Source organism: Stenella coeruleoalba, assembly GCF_951394435.1.
Source record: "Stenella coeruleoalba genome assembly, chromosome: 9".
NCBI classification, from domain to species: domain Eukaryota; kingdom Metazoa; phylum Chordata; class Mammalia; order Artiodactyla; family Delphinidae; genus Stenella; species Stenella coeruleoalba.
In genome coordinates this window covers 31,727,867-31,749,111 of record NC_137155.1, presented here as the reverse complement: position 1 = coordinate 31,749,111, position 21,245 = coordinate 31,727,867, and the positions used below count along the sequence as shown (strand labels likewise).

Sequence of the window (21,245 nt, the reverse complement as noted above, 5' to 3'; positions counted from 1 at the left end):
TTTTTGATTGGGTTGTTTGGGTTTTTTTGACATAGAGCTGCATGAGCTGTTTATATATTTTGGAGATTAACCCCTTGTCAGTCACTTCGTTTGCAAATATTTTCTCCCATTCTGTGGGTTGTCCTTTTGTTTTGTTTATGGTTTCCTTTGTTGTGCACAAGTCTTTAAGTTTAATTAGATCCCATTCATTTATTTTTGTTTTTATTTTCATTACTCTAGGAGGTGGATCCAAAAAGATATTGCTGCGATTTATGTCAGAGAGTGTTCTGCCTACGTTTTCTTCTCAGAGTTTTATAGTGCCCAGCCTTACATTTAGGTATTTGATCCATTTTGAGTTTGTTTTTGTGTGTGGTGTTAGAGAATGTTCTAATTTCATTCTTTTACAGGTAGCTGTCCAGTTTTCCCAACACCGTTTATTGAAGAGACTGTCTTTTCTCCATTTTATATTCCTGCCTCCTTTGTCATAGATTAATTGACCATAGGTGCGTGGGTTTATTTCTGGGCTTTCTATCCTGTTCCATTGATCTCTATTTCTGTTTTTGTGCCAATACCATACTGTTTTGATTACTGTAGCTTTGTAGTATAGTCTGAAGTCAGGGAGCCTGCTTTGGCTATTTGGGGTCTTTTGTGTTTCCATACAAATTGTGAAATTTTTTGTTCTAGTTCTGTGAAAAATGCCATTGGTAATTTTTTTTATTAATTAACTAATTTATGGCTGTGTTGGGTCTTTGTTTCAGTGCGAGGGCTTTCTCTAGTTGTGGCAAGCGCGGGCCACTCTTCATCGTGGTGCGCGGGCCTCAGTGTCGTGGCCTCTCTTGTTGCGGAGCACAGGCTCCAGATGCGCAGGCTCAGTAATTGTGGCTTACGGGCCCAATTGCTCCGCGGCATGTGGGATCTTCCCAGACCAGAGTTCGAACCCATGTCCCCTGCATTGGCAGGCAGATTCTCGACCACTGTGCCACCAGGGAAGCCCGCCATTGGTAATTTGATGGGGTTTGCACTGAATCTGTTGAATGCCTTGGGTAGTATAGTCATTTTCACAATGTTGATTCTTCCAATCCAAGAGCATGGTATATCTTTCCATTTGTTGTGTCATCTTTGGTTTCTTTCATTAGTGTCTTATAGGTTTTGTAGTACAAGTGTTTTGCCTCCTTAGGTAGGTTTATTCATAGGTATTTTATTCTTTTTGATGTGACGGTAAATGGGATTGTTTCCTTAATTTATGTTTCTGATCTTTCATTGTTAGTGTATAAGAATGCAAGAGATTGCTGTGTATCAGTTTTGTTGTTGTTGGAGTTTTTTTGGCCGTGCCACACAGCTTGCAAGATCTCAGTTCCCCAACCAGGTATTGAACCTGCATCCTTGGCAGTGAAAGCACAGAATCCTAACCACTGGACCGCCAGGAAATTCCATTGATTTTGTATCCTGCGACTTGTTGAATTCATTAATGAGCTCTAGTAGTTTTCTGGTAGCATCTTTAGGATTTTCTGTGTATAGTATCATGTCATCTTACAGTTTTATTTCTTTTCCAATTTGGATTCCTTTTATTTCTTTTTCTTCTCTGATTTCCCTGGCTAAGACTTCCAAAACTGTGTTGAATAAAAGTGGCAACAGTGGACATCCTTGTCTTGTTCCTGATCTTAGAGGGAATGCTTTCACCTTTTCACCATTGAGAGTGATGTTAGCTGTGGGTTTGTGATATATGGGCTTTATTAGGTAATGTCCATTTTTGAGAGGAGGGACTAGTGACTGACATGGGCCATGAGGATTTTTGGGGGGGTTCAGGTGTATTCAGTTTCTTAATTGTCTCAGTGGTTACAAGAGTTTTGTTCACTTTGCTAAAATTTATTACACGTGATTTTTTTAACTTTTCTATTTAAATTTTCAAAAGGTTATTTAAAAACTCAAGAGTTTGTATTGTCAGCATATCTATATATATTTACATACACATGCTAAAAATGTTAAGGAAGAAAATGTTAAGGAAGAAATACAGAATCAGCACTGATAATATAGGTATGTCCAAGTTATATTAATTAGTGAAAAATCAACTTGCAAAATATTATGTATACTATGATTTTATTTTTGGTAAAAGCAAACCAAGCAATACCCAATACCTAGGATTGGCTATAATGGTTTACAAAATTTATAACAAATTTAGTCTTTCTGAATTATATAATTGCATGTTCACTGTTGAAAATTTGAAAAATATGAAAATACTAAAGATCAGAATAACATACTACTAGATGCTAGTTTTGAGTGGTTATAGTTTTTCTCTATATGTCTGTGTTTGTGTAGGTAAGAACATATATACTTAATCAAAATTGAAATGTTCTTCTATAATATGATGTTTAATGTTGATAAAAGTTTTCATTATATGAAAGTGCTATAACTGATTTAACCAACTTCTAGAAAGGTTTTGCATATTTAGACTTTCAACAGTGTTGCATGTCCATATCCCTATACTGTCACCTATACTGAGTATTATTAAAAACATAAAACACAACAATAAACTATTCAACATTGTGACAGACTTAAATTTTTGTACATGTAGAAATAAAGGACTCATTTTTCTCTTGTTCTAGAGGATAATATTCACAATAGACAGGACTGCCTACATTTTGGACATTACTTATCTTCTCACAAATACTATCATGAGTATTACCATCATTATGTATAAATGAGTTAATGACTACGTATGAATGAATCCTGAGGTGTTCATCATGTCAGAAGTGATATTAGGACTTTGTGTCTATTTTATCTCAGTTAATCAGCAGCAGCATCTTTCATAGATGGGGCAAATATGAAATGAGATATAGGCAAAAAGCAAGGGGTAAGCGTTGTGAATGTATAGTAGCCATACAGGGAAACTAGGACATAGCAATATATCGAAGATATACATAGAAGCATATGTAGAAACTATATGATTTCGTTTTTCTTCCCTTTCTTTTCTAGGTGACCATAGGGTAGACTGCTGATCTGATTGCTGTATTAGTTTGCATTTTAAATTATAAAATTACCTAGATGAGTAAATATTTTTGACTTTATTTACAGGTAGATAAATGTCAGCTCTTAAAAAGGCAGCCCTCCCTGTGCACAGACCTGAAAAATACGAGTTTCAGTTACCAAGGATCAGTTTAACTCTGTTCCCCCAATAACATGGTTCAAATTTCACATACTACGGTGTGTTAACTGTGAGCGATCTCGAGAGGCACAAACTTCATTGCTGCCTCCTCAGTCCACAAAAATCACCATGTCAGTAACAGATGTACATCTTGACTCGTGACCAGTTACGTCACACCTTTCAAAGTCTGTCTGTGGTCGGCTGTCACACATTTGTTGTTTGATTCTGACGTAATCAGCAAAGAACATAGCGTGTTACCGCCTTGTCCCCAGTGAAGAACCCACATGATGGTTTACAAAAATAAACCTTCAAAAGAGGGAATTAGTAATGAAGTTGATAGTATAGCAAAGTAGTGAAAATTGATAATGCTAGACATGAAATTTGAATCATAGATGTAGCTATGGAAGAGAAAGGTGACTGTGGAAGTGACACTACAACATTTGAGAGGTTCTAGATATGCAGCCAGAGGATTGTAGTGAAAATGAACTCATTGATATAAATGTAAACCCTGGTTGTGACAGAAAGGATGAAGATGTCCTAGAGGAAGTGATACCAGGAAAAAAAAAAAAAACCTGACATTAAAGAAACTCTCAGAAATATCAGGACATGGAGACCTCAAAGGATGAAAGGTTGGCAGCCAATCCAAACTTCCAAAGGAATATGGCGACTACACAAAGCATAGGGAAGGTGCTCACTCAGTATTTTAAGTTACAAGATGAGAAGAAGGAGGCAAGCACTGTTCGAACTACTCTTGATAATTTTCCTATAAGGAGTAAAACACTTAATTTTTAATTTTCTTTTAGTATTTTAAGTTAGTGTACTAAGTATTAGTTTACACTTTTTATTTCTCTGTACTTTTATAACCAAGAGTGAGAGGGATTTTAATGTTTTAACGAAAATTTTTAGCGGCCAAAGCACAGTCGTGAGTTTGCCCATTGATCGTGGAGGTTGCATGGTGGTTTTTACGATCGTGCACTACTGTACAAAGCAGGGGCTGCCTATCTGTCTGTGCACCAGTGGGTGGATGTACCTGATTTACTGTAAACCAGTGGAACAGCATTTCAATTTTTTTTGCTAACCTTTTAGAAACCTACTCAAGATACAACAAAATTATTGTATTTCATGATTTGAAGTGTTCAAATCCATTCTGTTTCTTTAGTGTGGTACAAAGAGGGGGCCTCTGAGGCATTCGTTTTTTAAACTGTAACATAAGTCTTTCCAAAGACCAAACTAGGAAAAAGGAATTTTAATTTTGAGTTAGCAGGTACAAAGGGATATCATTAGAAATGGAACAAATCTGAGGTCAACAGTATCCTTGTCAGTTTAAAAAAATGGTCCTGTTCTCTCAGAAGCTTTAAATGGAAGGCAGAATAGGAAAATATCCAACTTCCAACATGCCAGGCATAAGTCATGGGAGAACCTCAAGCCGTGGGGTTTGCGTTTCCTGGTCACCCACTGAGTGACTAGAGGACTAGAGTTCTTTTGAAATGCTTTCCTCACCAAAGCAATGATGTTTGAGGATGTCTGACGGTCGAGGTCTCATTTATCCCGCAGCTTTGTACCTGACTATTATTTGTACCTGACCAGGCCCATTACACAGTAGAAGCCATTAAACATCTGTGCACTTCCTGGCCACTTCAGCTGTGACAGCGAGTTGTTAGAGGATTGGAGATACTTTCTGTGTATAATGTCCTGTGGGTTATGTAACAGGGATGTGGGAGACTGTGGTAACGCAAGCAGTGATCATCAGCTACCACTCTGTCTACACTGAAAGTGAGAGACTCAAAAACTCATCTATTTTAAACTCGGAAGATTCCTTGCTGTGCTTTTCTTCAGTACTAAAACTGTGAATACAGCAAAAATGTTAAGGCTAAAAGCTTCAAAGATTAAATCACCCTTAAGGAGTTCCTTGCCAATATTGGTACTGGTCTTTTCACATGGGAAATGTAGGCAGGTTGCTGTTGTTTGTAGAAGCTGCTATTGGTATAGTTATCAAGTCCAGTTAAACTGTGTTTCAAGAAACACTCATTGCAGAGATGGCTTTAATGCTATGTGCTGGGAAATGTCAGCACCTTTTATTATTATTATTTTTTTTACTGAGGTGAAATTCAGGTAACATAAAATGAGCCATTTTAAAGTGTATGATTCATTGGCATTTTGTCTGTTCACAGTGTTGTGCATCCATCACTTCTGTCTAGTTCCTAAATATTTTCATCACCCCACAGTAAAACCTCGTGCCCATTAAGAAGTCATCGTGCGTTCCCTCGTCCCCCTGTCTCCTAGTAGCCGTCAGTCTGCTTTCTGTTTCTGTGGATTTACCTATTCTGGCTATTTCATGTACATGGAATCAGACACTATATGATCTTTTGTGACTGACTTCTTTCACGTAGCATGATGTTTTCAGGGTTCATCCATGTTGTGGAGTGTACCAGTACTTACTTCCTTTTGATGGTTGAACAATATTCCACTGTATGGATATGCCACAGGGCACAATGTGTCCATTCATCCATCAATGGACATTTGGGTTGGTTCCACCTTTTGGCTGCTGTGAATAATACTGCTCTGAAGTTTTGTACAAGTATTTGAGTACATGTTTTCAGTAATTTGGGGTATATATCTAGGAGTGGAATTACTGGGTCCTATGACAAGTTTATAGTTAACTTTTTGAGGAATCACCAAACTGTTTCCCACTTCTCAGGTTTTATAGTAATTTTGCCAAGTGTAAGGAGGGTGCACTTGTTCCCTTTCCTGATACCTCCTGTGGTTCACTCTGCCCTTTATTCAGTCCACCCCAGGGGCAGGTAGAGCGGCTTCCCTTACTGATAGCCTGCAGAACACGCGTCTTCCTCTCCTTTCCTCCTTGCCAGTCCTGCTGGATGGAGAGGCCGGTCCCGGTCTGTGCTGATATGCCCAGATGGATAAGTCTTACTGATTCTTGTGTTCTGTTTGGAGGCCAGTTGGGCTTTCATCTCTGAACTGGCCTCTAGCAGAACAAGTGCTGCTCTTTGTCTTTTTAACTTGGTTTTGTTTTTCAAGGAGTCCAGAACCTGCACAGGGTTCAGTATGCTATTTACTGGGGGTTCCTTTGGAGATCCCACAACTTAGGATGTAAAAGGTTATGATGCTCGAAGAGTTTGAACTTTGTAGATGTGGCTTGGACTTGGAGGTTTAAGATCTAACTGCCACTTATTCTTAGCAGTGTCAACTTGATGAAGTCACCTAATACTTTACCTTCAATTTCTTTATCAGTGAAAATGGGGGAATCCCATTCACCTTTCTGATGTAACAGATATGCTCTGGGGCTCATGTAAATAGCAAAGCAAGTGCACAATAACATAGGACCTGACCCAAGAATAAGACTATCTAATTTACATTTTTGTTTCACATATTTTAACACAGCTTTTTTTTTTAAAACAATATAAGGTCTTTTATGGTGTAAGTAAAATACCGTGTCTGAATTTTAATAACCTGACCACAAAATTCCCAGCAGCATGATTGCTACAGGAATATGGTACAGATAGAGAAGTTGGTAAGTCTCCAGCCTTTAAGGAGAAAATAGATAACCTAGCAGGGTAAGTATTCACCTCCCAACACCTGTTGATGTGATCAGAGTGCCTGGCCACTTCTCCATCTGGGTCACTTCAAACTCTGGAATTGAAGAAGTGATTTTTATTTGGAAGAAAAACATTTTGAGGCATCTCTGTAACGACATAAAGACAGTTTTGTGAATTCATTTAGCCACATCTGCAGATTACCAGAATATATATGCAGTAAGAAATGCTCTTATCTCTTATTATCTTGTCTTAGGTTACACACCACCTTTCCAAACTCTTTGACAGCATTGTAGATCTGCAGTTTGAAGGCGATCAGGATGTTTCCGCGCACAGGGCCGTTGGAATGTACAGCAAAGAAAAGGAATACGTCCCATTCCCAGCTGAGTGTGAATGCATAGGCCATGTAAGATTTGCTTATGAGGTTCTCTATGCCAGAGAAGTACTGGGGGGATAATTTTAAAAAGTTGACCAAGAAAAAATCAACTCATGTCAAATGAGGCTCTGGTTAGTTTTGTGCTCAGAGATTCCCGTTTACCTGTGTCCGGTGTGACAGAGGGCTCCTCTGCCATGCTTCCCACTCTGATCATCAGGCTTCAGCACCCTGCAGGAGCTCACACTTGCTCACAGTTGAGCCAGACGGGAGGGACTGTCACAGACTGAACGAGTAAACCCCAGAATTAGTAGCAAATGCCACCCAGTGACTGAGTCTCCTACAGAGCATATTGTTTTCACCCCTGCTCAGAGTACAGGGGAGGGTTAGGGTGAAGCAGCACCTTGCAATGAAGCACGTTTTAAAGAGGCTGTGGTTCAGGATTCTGACATGGGTGTTGTAAATGGCTGCTCGTAAATAAAGTTGATTGAGTCCGCTAAGCTAATGTCATGTACACTAATTACCGTGTGCACAGACAGTTAACATCCTCTCTTCTCTCACAGCCAGACACCTCAAACACATTCTTAACAGTTATCTATAAGAATGGCTCTTAACGATTTACGAAGCAGCTCTTGGTGTTTTCAGCTGATTTACAGGAGTTGCATCTTTTTACGACGATGTTTATATAGGCTGAGTTAATCCACAGGGTAACTGAGACAGTAGCCTCTATTGCAGAACAGTTTAGGTTGAGGCAAGGGGTTCCTTAAAGGGTCCCTTGCAGAAATGTGATGGCAACCTTTTTTTTTTTTTTTTTTTTTACAAGGGTTTCCTTTATTCCTCTCTGTTGCTTTTTAATATTGTACCAGAAAAATCCTGCCAAATGCAGGGGAAGCAGATGGTGGAATACTTTGATTAAAATATATTTGTGATCTCTGGGGCTCTTTAGGATATTATTACAATGATTAGAAAAAATCACCATAAACTCTCTTGACAAAAGTGTGTTGCTGTCTGCCTCCCCCCCCCGGCAGACTGCTAGCTGACTGGCATAGTGCCCAGAAGGACAGTCCAACCATAGATGTGGGTGCCACTAGCAGGAACCCGTGGTACTGAAAGTTTTCACAGTGCTCTAACTTATTTTATATAAGCAACTTATGCTAGAGACTTCTGGGCATGTAGCACATTTACCCTCTAATTGCCTGTTTTATAAAAAGATGCTTTTCCTTTAGGTCTTCCCCCCCCTTCCCCCCACACTTTTATGATTGGTTCCTCCCTGTTTCGGCTCTTTGCGTTTTATTCGACAGGTGTTTATTGAATACCTACTATGTACCAGCTGCTGGGTTTGGCTTTTGGAGATCCAGAAAAGAATAAGACATGGCACCTGTCCTGGGGGACCTCTTAAGCTTATTGAATAAATGGATATTCACATAATTAGTGATAATGGGAAGTGATAATTCTTGTTATAGAGGGTGGGACAGAAGCTGATGAAAGACCAAGAAGTGGGAGATCAAGCAAGCACCTCATCAGGGCTTAGTTCTCAAATTATATTGAGCTGAGTTGCCGTCGGTGGCATAGTCTCTGAACACGGGTTGATGTGTCACCTTGTATGTGTGTTCGGTCTTCCCAGATGGACTGGAGAGTCCTCGAGAACAGGTGGCCATACTAAGGACATGGATCCCAGGGTATCTGGGATATGATCAAGTGATCCCTAATTTACTAAGAGAGCTTGCTGCTTGGTGACATTAAGAGTTGTGCGGAGTGACTACAGTAGTGATTAGGTCACCCTCTCTCAGGTATCTGAACAAAGCCCAGCTAGGAAGCCAGGAGAGAAGTCTTTTAGGATGTTGGGGATGGTTCTTCCCTTTTTCTTCCAATAGGGAAGGCTGTCAGCTCACTGACCACGTACCGCTCCTTCCCAGTTCTCCAGAGAAAGAGGTTGTAGGAATGAATGCTGTGTCATCTTCACAGAGGCGGGGAGAGAAATCAGTTGTATAATCTTCAGGATCTCATATAGTCCTTGGAATTTATTTATTATAGTTATTTTTTATTGATATGATCAATTATTTGCAAGTGGTATAGGTATCCTTTTTGTTATATAATATCATCCCGAAGGAACAGATATATGGATAAATATAACAAAGCATATTTGAATAGGATGGAAAACTGGCTGAAATATATTTGTGGGAGCAAAATAAACTTCAAATGAATTTTTTAAAAAAAGATTTTCACAAGTCGGCAGTTGTCCTCTCATACTCTCTTGCTGTGTAATTTATGACAAGTGTGAGGATGAGAGCCAGTAGGGAATATAATTAAGATACTTGCTGAAAACACTTTGGCTTAAGACTAGGAACTATGTAGATTTGAGGGTAGAATCTTTAGTAGATTTAAAAATTATCAAAAGATACATTTAAAAAATCAGTTTCCTAGACTCACAGACATAGAAAGCAAATTTATAGTTACCAAAGGGGAAAGGGGGCAGAGGGATAAATTAGGAGTTTGGGAGTAATGGATACACACTGCTATATATAAAACAAATAAACAACAAGGACCTACTGTATAGCACAGGGAACTATATTCAATATCTTGTAATAACCCATAATGGAAAAAATTCTGAAAAAGAATATAACTGAATCCCTTTGCTGTATACCTAAAACTAACACAACATTGTAAATCAACTGTACTTCGGTTTAAAAAATCAATTTCCTATTATTTCCAAACCTCTAGAATTTTACTCTAGCATATTGGCTGTGATGCTTGGTTTCTCAAAACACTGTGTGTTATCAGAGGGGATCTTGGTCTAGAACCATCAGGTCTTCAAATCTGAAAAATGAATAATGGAGAACACCTTGTCTGTTTAGGATGTGGAATTTTATCAGCCAGCTGGTAGGTGAAATAAGATGAGCAGTATCCCAGTAGAATCCAGGTTCATGTAGGAAGGACTTCATTAATCAGGAGTTCACTGGCTCGTTATACGTACAACTGTGTAGCCTTCAAGGCCATGAGAGGATGGAATAATCCCTTTTCCATAGTTAAGCCTGTGTTACAACACTTCCATTTGCTTCAAAAGGTGGAAACGTGGCTTCTGCAGCTGGAACAGACCATGAAAGAGACAGTGCGACGTTCTATCACAGAAGCCATCGCAGCCTATGAGGACAAACCCAGGGAACTGTGGATTTTTGATTTCCCGGCTCAAGTCGCACTAACTAGCTCACAAATCTGGTGGACTACAGATGTAGGAATAGCCTTCAGTAGGCTAGAGGAAGGCTACGAAACGGCCCTAAAGGATTTCCATAAAAAACAGGTATTTTATAAGATTTATGATTTTGAGATTTAAAGGAACTTGAAGAGGTAAGCTTCATTCATTCATTCTTGTTTTATGGGGTGTCTTCTGTGTTCAAGGTATGACGCTAGGAAGATTTTAGCAACCATTTGTTTAGCTTTCCATTTTATAGTTTGGTGTTGTCCTTCTTGTTTTCTACATGGGTTTAAAACACATCCATCCTTAAACAACAAGGTCCTACTGTATAGCACAGGGAACTATATTCAATATCCTGAAATAAACCATAATGGAAAAGAATATAAAAAAGAATGTGTATATATATATATATATATATATATACACATACATATATATAACTGAGTCACTTTGCTGTACAGCAGAAATTAACACAACATTGTAAATCAGCCATACTTCAATAAAAAATAAATAAAACAAACAAATAAAAAACATCCATCCTTGTCCATTATCTCCCAAGGATCTAGTATACCACCCACACCTAGATACTGTACATATTTTTTTCCACCTATGTAAGACTCTCCAATTACGCTTTCAAAGGAAGTTGCAGATGTCAGTCATCTTTACCCCTAAACACTTTTATTAATACATACCCATTTCATAAGTTTAATTTCAGTTACTGTATCTCAGTTTACCAAAGTTCTTTTTGGTTCTTTAAAAATCAGTTTTATAATGACATGTCTTCATTATGGTTTTTATTCTTCTATCTCATTAATAGTCTTATTTAGGTGGTTCTGTTCCTTTGAGACTGTTTTTTTTTTAATTTGAACTTGTTTTTTGTATGTTTATTTTTAAAGGTTATCTTCAGGTTGGCTTTTTTTTCCTGGAGGAATTCCGTGTGTTCTACACTGAGCAGATGTCCCTACATGTTTTTCTCCTTGTTGCCTCCAGGTTTCTACAGGTTTTGTGAGTTCGGGATTAATTTTGTGGTTAGTTACTCAGTCTGGGATTTACCGATCATAGTGGCAAGGTCATTTTGGATGCCATAGCTTCACATGGCTTAGGCCTGAGAGTTTGATTTCTTTTAGAGGACTTTTTTCCTATCCAAAGCCCCAAGATGTTTCACGCTTTCCTCTTGCTTCTCTGAGCTGGTGGGTAGAGTTTTTCTAGAACCTCTTATTGGACTGTGTAATACTCTGAGGATCTTGGCTTTATGTCAGCATCTCAATTCTAACTCCCTGCCTTGCTCAGGGAGTATAAGAGGCAGAGAACAGAAATGTTGTGTTGCCATGTGGGCAATTTAAACTTCAGTCTCCGATGTTTGGGTCTCTACTCAAATTCTCCTTTCGGCAGCCGTGCCATTAGCCTGTTAACCTCATTCTACTGCTCTGGCTTGGGTGCACATCCTTGGCATTAGGGACTGTCACCCACTCTCCCCCAACCCTTTCCCTTTCTTCCTTCCCCCTCTCTGTTTCCCCCTCTCTCATGTTTGGCTATGTACTTTGCATGTGGATGTGTTTCGTTTTACTCAAATACCCTCTGTGTTAATAAAGGAATTGTCCATTCAGTTTAACCCAATATGTTATAAGACTGCCTGTTGTTATTATCACTGCTATTTAGGTGGTTTTTATTTTTGGCTCTCAATAATAATACTGTAGTAAACAGCTTTGCATTTACATCCATGTTGCACATATTTTTCTTTATTTCTTCAGGATAAACTTCCAGATGTAGAATTGCTAGGTCAGAGACTGTACCTTCTTAAGCCTTTGAAACATCATGCCAGGTTTACCTTCCCAGTATCAGTGCATGAGAATTGTCTATTGCCTCCCCTGTCATCAACATTGGGTTGATTCTTTTTTTTAACATCTTTATTGGAGTATAATTGCTTTACACTGGTGTGTTAGTTTCTGCTTTATAACAAAGCGAGTCAGCTATACGTATACGTATATCCCCATATTTCCTCCCTCTTGCATCTCCCTCCCACCCTCCCTATCCCACCCCTCTAGGTGGTCACAAAGCACCGAGCTGATCTCCCTGTGTTATGTGGCTGCTTCCCACTAGCTATTTTACATTTGGTAGTGCATATATGTCCATGCCACTCTCTCACTTTGTCCCAGCTTACCCTTCCCCCTCCCCGTGTCCTCAAGTCCATTCTCTACGTCTACATCTTTATTCCTGTCCTGCCCCTAGGTTCTTATGGAACAGGTTAGAAAGCCCAGAGATAAACCCACGCACATATGGTCACCTTATTTTTGATAAAGGAGGCAAGAATATACAATGGAGAAAAGACAGCCTCTTCAATTAGTGCTGCTGGGAAAACTGGACAGCTACATGTAAAAGAATGAAATTAGGACACTCCCTAAAACCATATACAAAAATAAAATCAAAATGGATTAAAGACCTAAATGTCAGGGTTGATCCTTTTTATTCTTAGAGCTAAAGTTATTTATATTCCAGTAGCCTTAGGTTATTCAGCTAATTAAGAAAATTTAGCTTTTTTCTCCTTTAAAATAGTTTTAAAGTTTTCCATTTTGTTCAAGTTATAATAATGCTTCTTTTTCGTGTTAGATGAGAAGTAGACAAAGAGGGTGGTTTATGAAGACAGTATTTATGGGCTTAATTATGAAACACTTCCAGCATGAATTGAAATGTTTGACAGACCAGCCAACAGATGCCTTCAATACAGCATTTCAATGTTGCCACTGGTACTAATATGCACACCAGAGCAGCTAACGTTTGAATATTGTTAAAGCTGCAGTTTGGTTCATGAGAAGTGTGTGCATCTAAATTGAAACCCCATTAGTTTTCACTCTTTAAAAATGGTTTTAACAGTCTGTTGGAGTTTGTTTTTAATTAAAACTACTCCTGCTAATACTGTGAGCAGTTTTTAAGGTGAACTCCAGTCCTTTAAAATAGCTTAATTTCAAAACTGAAATCAGAGTTGGCTGTAACTGACAATCTACCTGAACAAGTAATTTCTTTCCTTACTTCTCAGTTCCAAATTGTAGTGAGGTAAACAAAGATAATTATTTTAAACTTTATTTCCCACCAGACATATTGTAATTGCATGTTAGGTAGTGTTGGGATTAAAGGCAAAAATACTGCATTTTGAATATATATCCCTGCCTCGCCAGAGTCTTTGAAAGTAAAACAAATAAAATATAATTTCTCAAATTTGAGCATTCCTTGGCAAAAGTATTTGGTTAGGCTTGGGATCTGATAAGAAAGTTTTTCCATTCTTCCTTTATCATTGAGCTGTGTGCAAATCAGCGAAAAAGAGATGGAAGCATTTTGGATTCAAAATATTATTTACAAGTGTGCTGGGACATTGCCTAGGGTACTTTTAATAAGACTCACAATAAACAATATAAAGCTTTTCTTATTTAACTATTTATCCTTTCTGACCACAAATATTCAGAAATATTATAGGTATAAGAAAGAGACTCTCATTTTCCTGCTTAGGGTCAGTTTTTGGCCTCATTTTTAATCGTTGAGAAATTTTTCAGAAACAATTGCATACCGTGTTGATAGTGTTCTTATCTCACCCTGACCCTTTGACCCAAATAGAGAAGGCTGTGAAGGCTGCAGTTACACAGTGTATATTGGAAATGAGTTTTTTGTTTGTTTTTGTCTTTATAGAAATTTGTGACCTGATAGGCTCATGCTTCATAACAGCAGGAAGCTACAAGATGATGAGTAGAGCACATATTCTCTACCGCCCCTCTCATCTGTTAACAGAAAATTTTTCCACAGACAATGTACTGACCTAGTAGGCTTTTATTCAGTGATTCATCAATCAGGCAGCATTCAGTCTGCAGATGGAAAGGAGCTCCAAAGAGCTGTAGAAGACGAGAGATTTTTATAGACCAAAGTAAGCAGGAGCAAGGAAGGGGGCATTTGCTGATTAATTAAAGCAGGGTTACTTTCCTTGTAAGGAGCAAAGGGAAGCCTAGGAGCCAGGTCAGGTAACGTGTGCTGAGCAGGCAAACACTGCTTGGTTGACCTAAGCCCGCTTTTTCTGGGAGAGCCCAACATAGAAACAGTTAAGTTTTGGTTTGCCGATGTGGGTAACGTGAGCGACTCCATCTTAGGCCCAACCTGGTTACTTTAACGCATCAAAAATTATGTTGAATGACAAGGTATAGGAGAAAAAAGTCATATTGTACCTGGAAATACTGGACCGGATAATTTAAGGAATGCCTAGAAGTTGATAACAGATGGAATCAAACTGATAGATGACTAAGAGCAGAGAAAATCACAGTCCAAACATATGAAAAAGAAGAAGCTATTGCCATGATAAGCCTATTTTATCCCAGTGAAACTCCAGAGAAATTACAAACTGAGATTCAGTAAAGGTAAAAAACATGTGGGGCTCATGGCCCATGATCAGTGATAATTAATGAATATGTAAGAGGTGGACAGTTGGAACCAGTCCTGCCTCCTGTACATCCCAAGAGATTTTCAGTGAGAGTGTTTGTCCCCAGGATAAAGGCCTGAGAAATACTTCATAAACAAAGTGAGACGTTTATTGAGGACTTCTGCCATGACTGTGTCTTGACTGTAGATCTTGGGTTGGACACCTTTTTCTGTGCAGGATGGAATAGTAAAGATTTTAGTCTTTATGGGCTTTGTAATCTCTTTCACAACCACTCCTCTCTGCTATTGGAGCAGGAAAGAAGCCATAGGCAATTGTTAACCGAATGGGCATGCTGAGTTGCAATCAGACTTTATTTATAAGAACAGGTGGTGGGCCATACTTGGCTCATTACCTGTAGTCTACCAAGTCCTGTTCTAGAGGAAACAGCAGAACAGATCCTGAAGTCACTCAAGATCCCCGCAATAAGTGGAGGTAACAAAAGAAGAGATTTGTTACCCATATAGGCCATGAGTCCAGTCTGATCCATTAACTCAAGCGTTGGTTCTTTGAACAGATCAAACACTGACAAAGATGTGCAGTTCAGAGGAGCCAGCAGAAACAATAAAGGGATAGGGGAAAGATAAATCTCTTGTACAACAAAGAGATTTTTTTAGAAGACTGTACAACACTACATGTGATTTTATACTAATATTTAAGTTGAAAATCTAAATTAAATGGATAATTTTCTATGAACACTGTTTCTAAGATTAATTCAAAATGAGGTGGAAAACTTGAGTAGACCAGTAACCACACAAATGATAGAAATGGTAAGAAAGTTTAAATTTAAAGATAGGTACCTTGTAAATAGAGCCCTGTTCCAATGGTTTCTTTAATTTCTCTGAACAGTGTTTTCTGTAGTTTTCAATGCAGAGGTCTTATACATTTCTTGCTAGATTTATTTTTAGATAATTGATATGTTTTGATGCTGTAAACATATGCTAATTAATTTTAAATTTTCTAATGTTTGTGGCTGGTATACAGAAATATATTGATGTTTTAATATTTACCTGTGTCTTGAGACTTTGCCACATTTGCTTGCTAGTTGTAGTAGGTTTTTGTTTTTTTTTTAGTATAGTTTCACAGGCTTTCTATGTACATGAATATACCATCTGTAAATAATGACAGTTTTACTTGTGACCTTCCATTCTCTTTTGCCATTTATTTCCTTTTCTTGAGTCATTGAATTGGCTACGACCTTGAATATAATGTTACATAGAAGTAATCCCACTCTTAGGGAAGAACAATGTTTTACCATTAAGTACGATAGTAGTTCTAGATTTTTGTAGATGACCTTTCTCAAATAGAGGGGAATACCTTCTATTACTACACACTGAGAATTCTTATTTTGAAGAGGAGTTGAACTTTTTCAAGTCTGCTGAGATACTCTTGTGGTTTTTCTCTTTTATTCTGTTACTAAGGTGAATTTTTGAATGCCAAGGCAACTTTGCATTTATGATGTGTTACCATTTATAGATGTATATATTTTTTGCTGGATTCTATTTGCTAATTTGTCCAGAAATTCTGCATTTATATTCATAAGGGACATTTATCTGTAGTTTTCTTTTATTATAATATCTTTGCCAGTTTGGGGATGAGGATTATGCTCCTTAAAAGGAATTGGAAAGTATTGCATTTTCACGTATTTTGTGAAAGAGATTATTATAAAAATCACTGGTAGTGCTATCTGGGCTTGGGGTTTTCTTTCTTTATAAATTGATTTCTTTTATGTACATGCTGTTGTGTAGCTTTTCTGGTTTCTTTTTTTCTTGTGTCAGTTTTTGGAATTTCTGTTTTTCAAGATATTTACCCATTTTTTCCAAGTCCGGGTTTGGCAAGTTACAGCCATCTGGCCAAATCTGGCCCGGTGCCTGTGTGTTTGGTAGTTTTCAGGCTTCACTGGCTAAGTGGTGTCATTGCACTAGAGACCATGTACCCCTCAAAGCCCGAAACATTTACTGTCTGGCCCTTTACAGGAAATGGTCATCCACCCCTGATCTGCGTTTTCAAACTTACTGATGTGAGTTGGTCTTCCTATATCGACGTTATCCTTAGCACATCTGGAGGGTCTGGCATCGTGTCCCCCTTTCATTCCTGGTGGTGGTGATTTGTGTTTTCTCTCCTTTATTTGTAATCAGACTTTCTATGTGTTTATCAATTTTATTTAAGTTTTCAAAAAACTAATCTTGGATTTTGTTGATTTTCTCTACTGTTTGTTTTGTATTTCACTGAATTCTGCTTTATCTTGATTACTTCCTTTCATCTACTTACTTTGAGTTTAATTTTCCTCTCTTTTTCAAGTTTCTTAAGGTGGGAGCTTTGATTATCAATTCTTATACCTTTTTCTTTTCCCACATAGCATCTGAAAGAAACTTGATAACTTGATGAAGATTATCTACCAGAAACCTACAGAGAAAATCATGCTTAATAGTGAAACATTAGCATCATTTCCATTAATGTCAGGAATGGGGTAATTATGCTCACTGCCTCTGACATACATCGCTCAATGTTGTGCTGGTTTTCGCAATATGACTGAAGGAGAAGTAGGAAACGAACAGTGCAAAGGGAGGCGATAAACCGAGATCCCACAACCCATGACCTGATAGTGTCAGAGAGTGTGGGACCTGGTCTCTTTGGCAATTTTCTTTGTTCTAGCTGAAATGAAAATCCATTGTTTCTGATACTGCTTAAGTTGAAACATTGATGGGTTTTGGGATTAGAGATCTTGTTACTATTGTTAAGAGACCCAGAGAGCATTACTTCTGTGTATGTCCAGATGGAAAGAGGTTGAGGGTTCTGGTAGCTGACTCCCAAAGTGCTGTAGTAGTTACCTTGTAATGTTCACTTCAGTTTGCTGAGCTGAGGACTACACTCTCCAGATCTTAACATTTCTACCGAGGGGCGCTTGCGGCTTCTTTGCTGCTGTGGCTTGGGTGTGCCTAAGATGGGAAATCTGCCATGCCTTGATCCTGGTAAAATTGCAGTGCTTCTGCTACTACAAGGAAAATGTTCTTTCTGTGTAGCCTTATTTAACCTATAGTATTTAGGGACATGTCTCTTTAAGTTCACAGACATAGCCTCTTTATACCATACTGCCGTAGGAGCTGGGTGAGGACAAAATTGAGAATCAACCACCATTATGTATCGGGAGCCAGCCCTTCTTTCTGACCTTGAGTATGTTACTGTGTATGCCTGACACCTTCCTTCATGGTGAGCACACCATCATCCCACCAAGCAAGCTGGTCCTCTTTGGAAGAACGCTGTGGTGTCTTAGACATTTGTAACATATAAACCTCAGTGATCAAGATTCATGTAACTTTCTTGGCAATTGTTTCCGTGTTTATCTAAACATGAGAATTTATAGGAGGGGGATGCCTAGTTACCTCTTTCCATGCACCAGAATCATTAGAGGTCAACTCTTGTCTGGCCAAGGTGTTCTGTTAATGAATATGTTATCCACATGGGAAACTTTTGGGTTTATAAAATATACAATAAAATCCTAGAATCCTGTACTACATCCTGGCTCCACCATTTATAACTGTGTGATCTTGGGCAAATTACCTCGTATTCTCATATATAAAATGAGAATAATAATAGTACCTTCCCCACAGAGTTATTGTGATGATTAAATTAGAAATATGTGTATGTATTTATACATGAAGATAGATATTATACACACACATACTATATATATATATACATACACATGTACACATATATAATAATGCTTGTTAGATATGTTAGCTAGTAAGTGCTCAATAAATGTTAGTTCTTATTATCTGCTGATGCCATCAGAGAGGAACTAGATCAATGGCAATGGGGCTGGTGTTCTGCCCTCTGCACCGTCCTCTTGTTAAAATGGAAGGATGGCCTCTGACCATCTGGAGCCTTGTCTCCATCTGTGCTTTGGCTCTCGCCCGCAGGACTTCCTTCTCTATTGTGTCTTCAAATTCTTCCACTGGCTCATTCCCATCAGCAATTAAACATCCCCATCTCTCACATTGCTTAAAAACAATACAACCACCAAAAAGTATTCCTTGATGTCACACCTCCTTCCATTTCCTACTCTGTCACTGGAACTTATATTATAACCAAGCCTTTTTTTTTTTTTTTTTTTTTTTGCGGTACGCGGGCCTCTCACTGTTGTGGCCTCTCCCATTGCAGAGCGCAGGCTCCAGACGTGCAGGCTCAGTGGCCATGGCTCACGGGCCCAGCCGCTCCGCAGCATGTGGGATCTTCCCGGACCGGGACACGAACCCATGTCGCCTGCATCGGCAGGCGGACTCTCAACCACTGCGCCACCAGGGAAACCCATAACCAAGCTTTTTGAACTAAATATCTATACTTACTCATTCCATTTTTTCAACCTCATCTCTCTCCAAGAACCATTTCTAATCACTTGACTGAGTATATTTCTGTTTTTTTAACGTTAGAAATACTTCCTTTTCAAATGTCCTCTTCCCTTATATTCATCTTTATTTGAATTCCACTTTTCCACGTACTTCTTGGGTTATTCTTCAGTTTTCTTTCCTTGTTCCTCTTCCTCCTCCTGCCTCTTAACTGTTCCTTGTGGCTCTGACTTAGATCCCTTTTTCTTTCTACCACACCACATATCCCTGGCTAATCTCATCTGCCCTTATGGCTGCTCAGTTTCTGTTGTAATATGCTGGTGACTTTGACCTCCAGCTCAGACCTTTCTCTTGAAGTGGAGTCAGGGGCATATTGGACTTGTCCACTGGAAATTCGACAGGCACGTCCAGCGTAGAACATTCAAAATACATTTACTTTTCTCAAACCCGCTTCTTCAGTGCTTCCCAAGTTCATTAAAAAACACCGACACTCTTCACCAGTTGCTCAGACTGGAAGCCCATTTGACTCCTCTTTCACCTGATACCCGGCCAACCACCAAGTCTCTTCAGTTGCCCTAAATATATTTATTCTTACTGTTTCCTTCGCTACTTTGTTAATAACCTAGTCCCAGCTACTCTTCTCTTGCCATGAGTGTAGCATCCTCTTCTCTGGTCTTTTTTCTCCAATCCTGTTTCCCTCCAATTAATCATACTAGAGGCAGAGAAATCTTTTAGAAACACACATCCGATTATCGCCCCACCTCCCTAAACCCTTCACCAGTGTCTTCTTGCCCTTGAATTGAAGTTCAGACCCTCAGAAAGTTGGCCCAGCCCTGCGTGTTTGGGACCCTGCTTCCCTCTACAGCATCCTTACATACCTGGTCTGCCTCTCCGTTTCCCTCTCACCATCCCAGACTTCTTTCAGTTCCCTCCCAGGGCCACCTGCCATATCCTGAGCTGCTTCCTGTGGCTTAAACACTGCCTCCCTGGGTGGGAAACCCCTAAACTCTCTACAGCCTAAATCGTACTCACTCTTTAGTTCTCACCATAAATACTCTTTCCTGTCAAATGTCTTTCCAAGCTCTCGATTAAGCAAGGTCCTATTTCTGTGTGCTGTCATAGTACTTTTGTACTTGCCCTAGCAAAACAATTGTAATTATTTATCTGCATTCCTCATTGGCCTATAAGCTCTGGAAACAGTAACCACGTTAGTGTTGTGTGATTGAGGGGATGAGAGAACAAAATGTTGTTCAGGTGTGTATTATTGCTGTCATTCATTTCTTCCTTTCTTTATTCATACGAGTGTTTCCTGAGGACATGCTTTGTGCTGGCTGCTCTGCTACATGTGGGAGTGTAGTGTTGAATAAGACAGATAAGGGCCTTGCTCCTTGAGAGCTTACAGTCAAGCAGAGGAGACAAACAGTAAACAAGGAAGTAAATAAGTGAATGATAAGATACTAGTAAGAACCATGAAGAAAATAAATTAGGAACATGTAGAATAACTGGGTAGGTGGAAATAGGATGGCCAAGGAAGGCTGATCTGAGGAGGTGAACTTAAACTAAGACTTGAATAATGAGAGGAGGCCAGCTCTACAAAGATCAGAGGGAAAATGCCTCCACACAGGTGAAACAGTCTCTGTGACCTTGAAGCAGCCATGATGGAGAAACAAAGAGAAGGCCAGGATGGTTGGAGTGATGTCAGGTGGGAAAAGAGTGATGGGAGGTCATGGAAGGCTTTGTGTTCATGGATAGGAGTTTGGACTGTAAGTGAAGGTAGGCTTCTTTCTGGTTCAAGATACACCGTACATATGCTCCAGCAAAACCAAGGTGTACCGGGAAAAGAGCCACTTGAGTTTCAGAGGTATGTTTCTGACCTGAGACAAACATCCTTGATCCAGTAGAAAATCATGTGACGTTTCTTTAATCAAGGGCAAGAATAAGTGCTGATTACATGATAAGGTATATATTTCTTAAAAGCTGCTGAGGAACATTTTATATATGTCACAGACCATAAACTTGTATGCAGTTACAATATGAATGTATAGTAATTGCTGCCTGATGCCACTGTCCAAATGATAGATATTTTATAACTACTATTTTTGTGTGTGTGTGGGTACAGAATTTTATTACTTAGAAAAGAGCATCATTGTTTAATCAAGTTTAATCTTGAGAGACAGTGTAAGATCCCCAACATATAATGCTGTG

General features: G+C 38.9%; 1 protein-coding gene across 1 annotated transcript in view; it reads left to right on the top strand.

Annotated features, from left to right (window-relative positions):
- The window catches only part of DNAH11 (dynein axonemal heavy chain 11), a 317,894-nt gene that overhangs the window by 100,699 nt on the left and 195,950 nt on the right, over positions 1-21,245 (top strand). The window contains exons 29-30 of the mRNA XM_079931174.1: positions 6,929-7,078; positions 10,110-10,343. Of these exons, the coding sequence (XP_079787300.1) occupies positions 6,929-7,078; positions 10,110-10,343 (384 nt within the window). The remainder of the gene's footprint in view (positions 1-6,928; positions 7,079-10,109; positions 10,344-21,245) is intronic.